The sequence below is a fragment of the Lissotriton vulgaris genome, chromosome 10, assembly GCF_964263255.1.
Source record: "Lissotriton vulgaris chromosome 10, aLisVul1.2, whole genome shotgun sequence".
Taxonomy (NCBI): Eukaryota; Metazoa; Chordata; class Amphibia; order Caudata; family Salamandridae; genus Lissotriton; species Lissotriton vulgaris.
The window spans coordinates 914812932-914826368 of NC_141698.1; the positions used below are offsets into that span (position 1 = coordinate 914812932).

Sequence of the window (13437 nt, forward strand, 5' to 3'; positions counted from 1 at the left end):
AAATGACTTCACGACAGCCGTGAGGCGATCCAGTCCAAATGGGCCGGACCAAAAGGCGAAAGGGCAGCGGCTAAATACCCTCATTTCCAATGGTAGGCCACTGTTTAGCATAAACGGTGACGTCAGCCAATGGAAATGAGGGGCGGGGCTGTCTCTCTCTGCCCTCCCTGTCATGAAGGGCAGAGAGAGACAGCCCACCAGATTAAGTTCTCATAAATGTAAGCCATTAATACTAATTACCCAGTTCCTGGAATTGTTTATTCTACATTTACCTACAGGTGTGCATAGGACCTATTTCTACAAAGCACAATTTATATCTTAAAGACGCTCAAAAATATCTCTCCTGGTACCCCCTCACTATGTTTTGCGTTAATCGTGCATTTGCAGCCACGTACGTTTTGCTTATTATTAAAGTTGAAATGTTAGCATGTAAGGCCCGCCCCTTTCAAAGACCCCCACCCCCTTCCGTTTTTCACCCCACTTAAAGCCCTGGTTACGCATTAGCAATAAAACTATGCGGATTGGGTTGAAAGCCTCATTTAGATGAAACACTAATACTTCGTTCTTTCCATACTACCTTCAACATGGCGCTCACCATTTCGTTTTCCAACAAGTAACTGTGATTGGCAGCGCTCTACTTCTTCGGCTGAACTCCAAGGTCCTAAAGGAGGACGCACCCGAAAAACAATACTGACTGCTTTTTGGGATTTCCAGCACAATTGCCAAGTAGGTCGGCAAAGGTGAACGTCTTTTTCGAAAACAGGTAAGATACAAAACTTAAAATGGACAATGGTGAAACGTATTTATCATTTTGAAAGAACGCATTTTTCTACACCTTCAGTAATTTACATAAAGTGCCCATCATTTTTTGAAAAATATTTCTGATTTGAATAAAAATTGCATTTGTTTTTCTCCTCACCGTTAATTTTTCATGGAGTTATTACTCACAAACATGGCCGCTGATTCGTTGCATTGTTTTACGTTTCCATCCTATCACACGCATTATGAGGTCTGCGAGTGATGACGTACAATGTAGGCGCCCGACAGACCATGGAGTGGAAGTGCCCGATGTAGCATGGTTGACCAAGGGAGCACACGCAATAGCGTGTTGCTTGCATCCGAATCTCAGCATGTGCCCGAAAAGTCCGGGGAACCAGGCGGTCTTTCAGGGACAGTGCTGCCTTCCTTCCCTGAAGCATGCGCCCTGCTTAGTAGTCGGTACTCCTGCCTGGTGCTGGACACCCATCGTAGACACATGGCGCTCCCACCTAAATATCTCCAAATGAAGAAAACTGGCATCCGAAACCAGCTCAATAACGAATTGCTTCGATACAGCGAAAGGTAAAGCGAGTGACAGATTCCAGTACTGGGCACACGAGGGTCATCCGGTGGTATGTTATGTAGCCGACATTAGTGCCCTTAGTGATAGACATGTCAAGGCTATTTTTTGTATTTACATTTGAACCTTTACGTGTTGAAACATTACTTCTTTTAAATGAGTCAGATAACTTTATTTGCTCAACTAATTGAAACGTTTGCAATAAATATATACAAACATTCAGATTTAAAGTAATTTTTAAATTAACAAATGAGAATAAAATAAAAGTGTCAGTGTCCCTGTGAGCTGGAATCTATTAATGTCCAAAGCAAACAAGTTGGAAGGTACATCGAACAATTGGGCAGACATAAAAGATAAGGCACTACCCCGCTTGAAAGACTGCTTTAAAGTGCGGCAAGCAGCATAAGCGGAAGTACGCAAACTTTATAGAGTGCACTTATGAGTTCGTTAGGGAGCCGATGTAGCCCAAGGGCATGTGAATATTCTCTTCCTGGCTTGCAGCCTGGTCCCTGGACCATATGTGGAGTTTAATCACTAATTTACACCAATTGTGTTCTGCAGTTCCAGTTTACTTTTTTCCCGTTCAGGTCTGTTTAAATATTTTGCAAAGCGATAGTTTAATATGGGGTCATCAGGTTTTAGACAGTGATCATATTAAATATGAAGATCCATTCACCTGGTCTCTCTTTTCTAGGGTTACCTTTTGCTCCCAGATTGCCGGTTTATTGGCTCAGATATGTGAGCACTTCCTTAGGCAAGAGATTGATGTTCTACCCGTTCAGGAACACTGGGAATCTATTTTCCATCGTTATTCAATCCAGCACTCGAATGACCCTAGGTGATCTAAGTCGGTGGTGCTTGATGCAGTGAGTCGTGATTCTGAGTATACACATTAGAACCCCCGAGACATTGTGGTTGCTTTATGGCAAAGGAGTCGAACAATCAGTATGGTGGCTGGCTCGCTTGTTGATGGTAGATGAGTTGGCCCAATACAGTTGGGGCTTTGAATATCTTTGAGGAACGAAACCTTGAGGTAGCATGGATGGATTACTATTGTCATGGAATATGTCTGGGCTGGGTCAAAACGCAGATAAATAGAATTTTTTGAAATACCTGAACCCCTTAATTTTGTGCCCACAAGAAATCTGATCATGTAAAGTGTTTGACTGCTGTGACTATTTTTTATTCTCCAGCAATACCCGGCACTCTGACCGAGATAACGCAGGGCTGTCATTTTGCTTAAGAACTCCGTTAATTAGAATTATGTGGTTTATAGACATCCCTCCAATTTGCGGTTATGCCAGAAGCTGTCATTCCTGGGAGGAAATGGTCCACCGTCTTTCTTCATATTGGCAAATAGGTGCATTCCGCATGGGAAAACCATATAGTTTGTTGAGTCCTTTTGTGATATGTCCATTGGGGAAGAATGCCCCCACATAATATTTATGAGAGATTTAAATGCTAAAGTGTCTTAATTCTGCCTATGCAATTTATGCTAGTGTCTCCAAGGAAAGAATTTGATCCATACCTAAGATTTTATTTCTTGATAAAATTAGAATGGACAAACGTGGGATCCTAATACTTGACACCCTTAGAAGATTTGATCTGATCATATTAAATGGGAGAATTCCTGCGGGCATAGCTGCCCTTTTTACCTTGCCCCGTCCACCCATAATTTATTGCAGTGGTTTCCAAACATTTTCGACCCATGGCTCTCCTGACGTTTTAGCTGCAGCTCCCCATTATGTTACTTTTTTTTGGTGGGACAGGGCTGTGTGCATGGTCTGAGTAGTACATCCACTTTTCTCCCTGAATCATTCAGATAAAGCCAATGAAGGTATTTTAATCATAGATGTAATCCTATCGACCGCAGAATCCCAAGCAGTGTCAACGACTGGAGAGACACAGGGTTCACCGAGAAGTGAACTGGTACTGCATTGTGATGTAGTGCTCTTTAAAGAGGTGTGTCTTTTTTACCTCATTCCTGAGCAGGATTTTTGAGGCCCCCTGATAGATGCAGGAATGTTGTTTCAGATCATGGATTCATTGATTAAGAGTATCTGCGTCTGCCATCTAGTTTTTTTTCTCACATTATTGCCTCCTGTCTGATGGTACCAGACTGTCCTTGTTTCCTTGGCAGTGTGGTCCTTGAACCTGAGGTTGGTGTCCAGGGTAATTCCAAGTAACTTGGGGGCATATTATCAAGCAGGGAGTTAAAAATATCGCAGTTTTAGTGGCAGAAAACTGCAGCTAAAGTGGCGATAATGGGCTTGATAATATGCCCTGGAGAAATCCAATAGAAGCCTATGTTCACACCAGAACATGGGTTTCTATTGGAATTCACAAGGCCATATTATCAAGCCCATTATCGCCGCTTTAGCAGCAGTGTCCTGCCACTAAAACAGCGATAATTTTTAACGCCCTGCTTGATAATATGCCCCTTGGTGTTGTATGAAAGCTGGTTCATGCAGTTGGCTCAAGTTTGGACTAGTGCTTGTTTTTCCAGGCAAACCGCTGCCCTTTGTGTGGCTGAGCTTCAGTTTGGTGCTAAACATCAAGTTCTGAATGAGGGGCAGACATTGCCTGTAGTGTAGAAAACCTGGAGCAGAGGACACTTTCAAGTAATATGACCATTCCCCAGCAGGACCCTGTGAGTGGTAACTGTTTATGCACCCCATTCCCCAGCAGGACCCTGTGAGTGGTAACTGTTTATGCACCCCAAAGTTATTTGCCTCCGTAATATTTGACTATGTCACTTGCAAATTCAGAGTTACAGCGGACGGCACTTTAAGGACTGGATGTTGTGTCCCGTGGGTTAGAGATTATCTCTATGGCAGATGCCTTAGCCCACTGAGCTATCTTTCTCTACTGGCTTGCTTGCTTTAGAGTTAGTGCACTGATCTCAGCAGTCGCCAGATTAAAACTTCTGACTATTCCTAGTCTGTGTGGACCTGTGACTGGCATATTATACACAACATAGTTACATATGCATTTCTCAAGTACTTTATGCCCTCTGAGCTCCCTCACAGGTTAAAAACTTGTTAGCATACTTGTTCCCTAACAGCTGGGCTATGTCCCTAGGTTGGGGACTTGAGCATTCAGAGCAGTTCTGTTGTGTCCAGATTAATCACTCTGAACTCTTCAGCAAAGGTAGGGAGAGGAACAGAGGTTGGCAGTACGAATCTCACCCCCCCACCCCTCCCCTCCTGAAGAGGTAAACCTCGTATTATTGCAAAACAATCAAACTAAATGATTTTATCACTGATGTTGACACGCCAGTAGGAAGTTCTCTATTTTATCTTACCAAAAACAAATATTCCACTCCTTACAGCTGCTATACCTATCCTATACCCAGTTGTACCGAATAATACAAATAATTAACAGAAACGTTTTTCACATTTCGAGAGCTAACAGTGCATGCTTTGTCAGTAGCTTTTTCTAGATGTAGTGGGAAGGCTCAAAAGAAAGTGGGACTTATCAGGCCCGTTTAAAATGTAATCCTCCATAGCAAATTAGAGCCACTGCAGTTGTCTTCTTAAGTACTGGGGATGTATGCATGCATTTGGGGAACACTGCATGCTCTGGCATTTGACTTGCATTATGTGGAGTAGTTAGATCACTTTCTTGGGAATTCCGTTGTAGTTTTGTCTTAGAACCTACGTTTCTTCACTTTGCATGTGTCTAAAAATGTGCTATTACTGTTAAATGATTAAATAGATTTTTGTGGTCCTTTTCTATCTATTTCGCTCCTCCAGGCATTGTAATTCAATTTCTGTGCGTTATTTAAAAGGAGCTTTTTATGTATACACAATCAGTGACATATATTCGCTTCAAGCAGAGGTGCCCCAACTGTGTGCTTGGTGTGCGGCGCCCCTGGCTGCTTTTGACGGCGCATAGATTCGGAACTACTGGTTTATTGCATTAAGTTATTATTTCTTTTCAAATGTTCGGGGTATTTGATAAATTGTTTGATCTTCATTCTGTATGGAGCGACCATAGTATAGGGGGTATGTCTCTGGTTTTCAATCTCCAGGTGTTGGACCCGGGAAACCCCTATATGGGTATGACTGCTTTCAAGAAATTGAATAGTTGTTCATTTTGGACTCCAAAAAATGCAGCCGCAGGCAGCATTACAATTAAGAATGTTTGTGTGGACCAGTAGGTACACAGGTTTGGTGATCCTATCTTTCTTTTTGAGTCCCATATGGAAGAGAGTCGCAACGTAGGTTCTGGTTTTACTGGTAGTTGATTGCCTAAAAGGGTAAATCCTCACTGACAATATTAAATCAGAAAATAGATTAATACGAAAACATTTGCTGTTTTATGTGGGTCGCCAACGGGAAATTGATTGTCTTAAATGTTTAAGAAGCGCTGTAAGCTCTGTGAAAGTAGAAGGGATTATGGTTCTAAATGGATTAGTTTGAGTCTCTGCAAGGGCCAGTGATACCAGAAAGTTCTGGTGTTGGATCGCAGAGTACGGTGATTCAAGGATGAAGGGGCAGGCTATCCCGATTTCTGTTAAGGGTTTGGGTGCATTATATCTCAAGCTGATGATGTGGTTATCTTTGATTTAACGCTCGTTGGCTTGCAACATCATTTGGTATCTCTATCTAAGTATGCAGAAGCCCATTTTCGGAAGATAAGTATTGCCAAAAGCAAGGTTTTAATCTTCGGCAAGAAAGGGTTAAGTGTAAAAAGGAATCTTCAGTGGCTGTTGGGCACTGACAAACTAGAAATAGTGGATTTGTATCTTTACCTAGGAAAGGGTTTTTCAAAAAATGGGTGAGGCGTGAAACATGAAGCTGTGTGTGAGCAGGGCTCTCTCAGGCCAGCGCATTGCATCGATTCTGTGTAGTTTGCAGGAGACGTATTTTTGGATAAGTGTTGTCCATTTTCAGTATCAAAACACCCCCTAACCTCCTGGTCTTGTGCTGTTGAGATGCTGGATTTGGGTTATTGGCATTTCTTTGAATGAGTTGAAGGTCGCATTTTGTGCCAAGTTTGTAGTTTCAATTATTTGGCTGCTCCTTGTGTTATGCATTTGGAATTTTGTCTAGTTTCCTCGTATATATCCTCCTCGGCAACGGTATTGAGGTGGGGTACTCACTCTTTTGGAGTGGACGAGAACACACATAGGACAGCCCTTAGAGTAGAAATCTTCTTTCATTTGATAAATGATCCTCTTCTTTTAGGTTCTTTGAGTGAGCTAATGAAGTAGTCTCAAAATTGATTCCTTGTAGAACTGTTGCAAGGGGTAGAGTTAACACAAAGGATTTGCGGGCCCACTCATAGGGTAGGTCACACCCTTGATGGCATATTTTCCAATCACCCCAACCTAGAAATTACGGATGTACAACCGGTTTCATGGTCGGATCATGCCGCAGTCCACTTCAAAATTCTACTTGCCCCCCTGTCAGACTTAATAAGGTGATAATGCCACCGAGATTGATTAGAAAATGGAAAAACATAGAAGGCGGGACACTTGAAGGTCTACTGAGAACCTCTATGGTTCCCCTTGCAGAAAATGCTGAAAACGTGGCTACAGCCTATACCAGCTGGCTGGACACTGCATGCAGACAACTAGTGCCTCCCACAATCTATCATTCCACGCGCACAAATCCTTCAGCACCTTGGTTCTCAGAACAACTCAGGGACCACAAAGTTCTTTGTAAAAAACTGGAAAGAACCTGGCGGAAGAACTACAAGGAGGAGGACAAAAAATTACTTAATGCAGAATTAAGAGTTCACAAGGAGATGATTCGCATAGCCAAATGTGCGTTTTTCACTAAACGCATTAAAGAAGCAAGCAACTCCCCCAAGGAACTACTTCATACAGTGTCCTCCTTAGCAATCCCCAAACCAGTGGAGATACCTCCAAGTCGGCAGTTGTGCGAAGACTTGGCAAAATTCTTTCTGGGCAAAGTGGAAAAGATCTTCCACCCCCTGGATAACCAAATCAAGACGAACGCCTTTGAAACAACTGTCCCTATAACAAGTCTTGAGACCGATAGAAACTTGGAAAGACTACTCAACTTTGCCCCAATTAAGGAAGATGAGGTAGCAATCTGGCTACAGAGGATAAAATCTGGCTCCCCCCGGGATCCTTGCCCAGCCACTATTGCTAGATTAGCCTCCTCTACCATTGCCTCAACACTCACTCCAATTTTTAATGTCATGCTTGAAGGTGGGGAGTTTCCAACACAATGGAAACATGCGTCCATCCTGCCCCTCATAAAAAAAATCCAATCTAGACATAACTGACCTGAATAACTATAGACCGATCGCCAAGTTACCCAACCCAGCTAAAATCACGGAGAGTATTTTAAACACACAGCTGAGTACCTTCTTGGGGAAAGGTGAATGTCTAGATCCATCACAGCATGGATTTCGAACTGGCCACAGCACAGAATCGGCGCTGATTAAATCAGCCGAGGACATAAGAACTGTGATGGACGCAGGTGGCAGAGCTGCGCTGATCCTCCTAGACCTGTCCGCGGCCTTCGATATGGTCCACCACATGTTATTGGTGGACCGATTCGGGGGCCTGTGGGATCCAAGGAAAGGCACTTAAAATCTTGCAAGCCTTTCTATCTGACAGGACCCAGACAGTGACCCTGGGGGATTTTGAATCCGTCCCATTTGTGCTCCCCTGTGGAGTCCTACAGGGGTCCTCCTTGAGTCTGACCCTTTTTAACGTGTATGTCTCCACCCTCGCCCCAATTATTAGATCCTTTGGTTTTAATCTTACATCCTACGCTGACGACACACAGATTGTGGTGTCGCTGCTTCCGGGTGAAATAGAGAGCACGGCAGACAGGTTCAGAAGCTGTATGCGGGAGATAAGTATCTGGATGGCAGCAAACTGCCTTAAGCTCAATTCAGCAAAAACCGAAGTATTGCTGTTTGGGTCCAGTGACAACTTCTGGTCCCCGCGCTGGTGGCCAGAGGAAATGGGGGTTCCCCCCTCCCCGGTTTTAAAGGTCAAAAACCTGGAAGTTGTGATGGATAACTCACTGTCCTTCAGGCCACATATTAATGCACTGTCCTCCACTACCCACTATGTGCTGAAAACTATTCGTAAAGTCCTACCGTTCCTCGCGGACGAACAAAGGAGAGCAGTGGTCACTGAACTGGTGATGTCCCGGCTAGACTATTGTAACAGCTTGCTGCTGAATGCCCAACAGGGGCTGTGAAATAAACTTCAAATTCTGCAGAATGCAGCAGCTCGTCTGATAACGGGCACACCCAAGTTTGCGTCAGTAGCCCAAGACTTGGTGAAGCTACACTGGCTCCCAGTGCGTAAAAGAATAATTTTTAAAACGCTGCGTAATTTTTAAGGCTTTGCACGGACTAGGCCCCCAATGCATGATGAAACTTTTCCAATGGTACAAGCCTATAAGAACCATAAGATCTGCAGAGCAGGAACTGGTGGTAGTCCCAAGAATTAGGAAAGCCCGATGGGGAGGCAGGAGCTTCTCCCTGGGAGCGGCGAAGTCCTGGAATGCGCTGCCACTGAGTCTTAGACAGCTTCCAGACCTCCTTTCATTCAGGAAAGCTCTTAAAACATGGCTCGTCACACACTAACACCCCAGTTCTTACGCACTAGTAATCATTCCAGCGCCAAGACACCTTTTGGTACAGTGCGCTTTAAAAATGTCTAAAATAAATAAATAAATATTTCAAAGTTTCCTCTTAAGATGCTCATAAAGGGCTCTGTGCCCAATATTAGCTTAGCTAGAGAGATTGCCTTAATGCAGTCCAAGCCGTACAGTCGGGTGGTGTGCCAGAGCACTTGAGAGAATAAGCAGCAGCCCTATTTAACTTGAAATTTACCACTTGGAATTAGAAGGTTGATTCTTTTGCTGGGATTCTATCAGTTGGCCTTACAAATAATCACAGGCGTTTGTGATAAAATTCCGAAAAATGAAAAAAAGGAAAGAATCTGAGTTGTGCCAGTAGCATATTCAGGCTTTTTATTTGTGTGTTCTCATAAGCAAAGATGCCGATCCCTTCCTGATGTTTTTTACAGGGATGTGAGGTACAAGAATTTTCTCTTAAGGATACGTTTGGATTTCGTGTAAGGACAATGCTCAACAGTTATTGTTATGATGTATGGTGATGTTATTTTGTATCTGAGATATTGTAGGTGTTATTTGCTAGTGATGCTTCAGGCACCTTTTCTGTGTTTCTTTTCTTCTTTTTATGAGAAAGGTGAAAATATTTTACACGTTTGCTCCTATGCTCTAGAGAGTGATCCTCCAAACAGGAGTGAGCCAATGTTGGATGGAATAGTCACCCGGGAAGGCAGCCTCTCGCATAAAGAACAAGCATTTGCAATGCAATAGCCCTCGCATTAGGAAAGATTGACCTATTGGTATTGTAAATTACATTTTTTTTAATTTATGTGCTGGTTTTGAAAATAGCTAAATAAATAGCTTTGTCATTTACAATGCCAATAGTTGTAACTTTAGCAAATGTGACACCTATATCATTTGTAATGCAATCTGTGTTGTATTTACGTGACTTAGATGTATTGATATTACAAATAAAATGGCTTTAAATTTTTTAATTAACACTTAAATAAAAGTTATTGTAATTTAAAATGGCAATAACTTAAACTTTCGTAAATAACTTATGTGAAGATTATGTTCAGTGTATTGTATTGTGACGAAAATCCAAGAACAGAAGTTAAATATTAACACCTTTTTGTGACCTTTGTAATAAAGCTTGCAACATTGAGATAACATATTTGAACCAGTTGTTGTTGAATGGTAGCACAGATTGATGCTGTGGTTGTGCTTTGTAATGTTGTGGTTGCGACGAGTGATGATGTGGCGTTCAGTGATGCTGTGGTAGCGCATAGTGATGTTGTGGTGCCCCTGAGTGATACTGATGTTAAACAAATTCATGGACCCTTTCTATGGGTAACAGCAACAGCACAACCAGAATATAGGTATAACATGACATGATTTGCTTAAAGTGGTGATTACTAGTGACCAAACATTTGTATTCTGGAGACAGCTTGAAAATATTTCTACCAAGGAGCAAAATGCGTCCGTCGGAACTCATGGGAGGTTCTCTGTTGAATGTATGAGACATCTCACATCTTGTCAAGCAGGCTAGAAAATATTGGCCTTTCAAAAAAGCGTGGTATTCAAAGAGGTGTAAAGGATGTGTCGTTAGGGCACATTGATGGAAATGAATAGGGTGCGGTGCAGAAAAATGCATCGAACAAAGCTTTTTCCGAAAAATGGGTGAAAACGCAGGGTAACCAAATGACGGCTCACTTATGCACCACAATCGCTTATCTGGTGTGGTAATTAGGAAATATTAGCGCATCACATCACAAAAAACAATTAAAACTGTCCCGTTACCATCAGCTGGTAACTGAAAATTTACAAACATGCGGTATCAAGAGGCTACAGAGTTATTCCTTATTTTTCCAAATGAAGAGCTAACACCCACTGTATATTATTCCCTATGCATCTGTCTAATTGACCATGGTAGCTAGCACTTTCGAGAAAGGCCGAGAGTAAAATGCCTGTTAGAAACTCAGAAAACCACGTAAGGCTTTTAATCAGGTCACCATATTTCGTTTTGCGATCGGAAAAAAGCAGCTTGTCACAGTCAACTACAGGATTCCGAGATAGAAGAAACTAGGGTGACATTAATGTGCTTCATCACATAAGACAAAACGCTGCTATTCCTGTGAGTAAACTGTGCAAGGCGAAACACGCAGGCAGCAGAGCATGGACATTATCTGGTTAGCATTCGACCAGGATTATCTAGGTTTCGATGTTCTCGTTTCTGGAACCAAAACCATCCTCTTATCAATTCCAGTGTGTTGGGTCATATCTACGTCCTCAATCAAAACAAACGGATCACTTCAGCGCTGCCAACGGCTGTTACAAACATATTGTGCTAGCTGATGTCAATTACCTAAAGGCAAATGGATCCTCTTACTTTGTGACTCACATGGTTAGGTTTTTCACGTGAATAAGGCACAGAGTGGAGTGTGAACTACCAAAAGATGGAAGGTGTACGTATGCTACGAGCGAGGCCTGGAACGCAGGCGAGAGAGGCGGGCTCTGCTTTGATAGGCAGGAAAGTACTTTGGAACCTGCGAGGTTCCGGGAGATGCCCCGCCTCTGTGCCAGGCTAGCGATGACGTAGCTCGTCCGAAGCGCGGCGCCTTGGAGGCAGAGGGGTGTGGGTAGTGGAGAGCCCAGAAGAAAGCCGGGATTCAGGGAGTGCCGGCGTTCCCGGGAGAGAGCAGGAGGAGAGAAATCCGGTGATGCGATGGAGTGATGGAGCCAGTGACAAGAGCCCAGTAAGTGGTGGGGAGTGGGGGGGGGGTGTGTGCCTGTGTGTGTGTGTGCCTGTGTGTGTGTGTGCCTGTGTGTGTGTGTGTGTGTGTGTGTGTGTGTGTGTGTGTGTGTGTCTGCATGCGTGAGTGTGGCATGTGTGTGTGTGCATGCATGAGTGTGGCTGTGTGTGTGTATGTTTTAGTCACTTGCTGAGGATGTGGGATAGGAGATGTGTACGGCGCCGGGCTGGGCGTGCGCGCCCACGAGGTGAAATCAGAGGGCTTGCACGTGCACATTTCCTGTCTCAGATTCCCAGGAAGTGGGCAACAATAGATACTTCGCTGGACGCAATGCTTCGCATTGCTACACCAGCTCGACCTAAAAAGGGTACATAATCATTGAAGCAGAACTATATTGCATGTACTGTTTACTGATTGGTTTTGATGTTTTCTCTTTCCTTCATGTTTTTCTGGGAAAGGTAGTTTGTTTAATAAGTGGCTGCTGTATTGAATAAAGTGAAGAAAGATTGAGCATAATCCTAGCCTACTTAATAGAATTGAAATTTTCTGTTGCAATAGCTAAAAAATGTAATCTCTCTAACCGAATCATGTTATCTCGTCACATTTCTCCGCTTTCAGAGACCGAGGTCAAAAGCCAATTTGTCTTTCTACATTTACTTTTCTTTCTGTAACTGAAGTTAGAGGGTTTTGTAAAGTGAACTGTGTGACAATCGGGATGAGCAAACACAAGCAGATGGTGTGTGAGACCTTTCAGACACCCACCCTGAATCACAGATCTAGGTTGAATCTATCATTGTTCTTTAGCTCACTTCGCTACCCCAGTTCAGACCCAGCCATATGCAAATAAGTCTTGACGCTGTCCCTTATGGGAACAGTCCAGCCCGAACTGCCATGCCAAGTCTTTCCTGGACTGTAAACAGGCAGCCTGGAACCGGTTTCGGGGTAATACCCCATATCAACTAGACTAGCTTGAATCCAGTGGTAAAGTGAGCAAAGGTCTCACGTCTGGGTGTACCATGTCAACTTAGGGCGAACAAAGCAAACGCAGTCTGGATGAGACCAGTTTACTGGTCAAGTACATTACAGTTAGGCCGCGTATTCAAGTTACTAGACCTACAGGTATAGTAAAAAAATTTTTTTGTTCAAATCATTTTTATTCAATAAAACAGAAAGCAAATGTACAGGCTTTGATACGATACAGTCATGTGGTTACATTACGGTAATCAGTGAGTGAAAAGAACATAAGAAAATATGAAATATGAAAAATAAGATAGGAAAATGAGAAAATAAGAAATGAAAATAAGAGATCCGAGCCACAACGTCAACATTGATTAGCATTTGAGTTATACATTTGACATTTATGTTTGAGATATGGGTCTATAAGTAAAGTGTCAAATGTTTGGTCATGGGAAACATTGCCTAGCTTCAGCAAAGCAATAATACAAAACAACGTGTTTATGATAACATTGTGGGCTTAGATTGATAATCAATTCTATAAACTATAGAGGCCTCATGTCGACGTTATGCTTAAGCGCCTATAAAGCTTACGAGCCTAGTTATGCAACCAGAATGGGTTCAACAAACAATGCGTGTGCCATGGCTGCCTATCGCAATATGATGCGCATACATAATTGAAGGGACCTCATGGTGGTTTGAAAGAAAGAGAGGTCGCGTCCAGTGAAGACCAGAGTCTCTTGCTTGTAGCGCGCCATGGGGATGAGTTTAGGGACGGATTATCCACCCCTCTAATACAAGCCAACCACTCCCTCCA

General features: G+C 43.0%; 1 protein-coding gene across 1 annotated transcript in view; it reads left to right on the plus strand.

The window, feature by feature from the left end:
* Positions 1–1031: 1031 nt before the first annotated feature.
* POLR1F (RNA polymerase I subunit F) overlaps positions 1032–13437 on the plus strand; it is a 60457-nt gene continuing 48051 nt past the window's right edge. Inside the window, exon 1 of the mRNA XM_086941886.1 lies at positions 1032–1341. Within this exon, the coding sequence (XP_086798012.1) occupies positions 1076–1341 (266 nt within the window). The 5' untranslated portion in view covers positions 1032–1075. The remainder of the gene's footprint in view (positions 1342–13437) is intronic.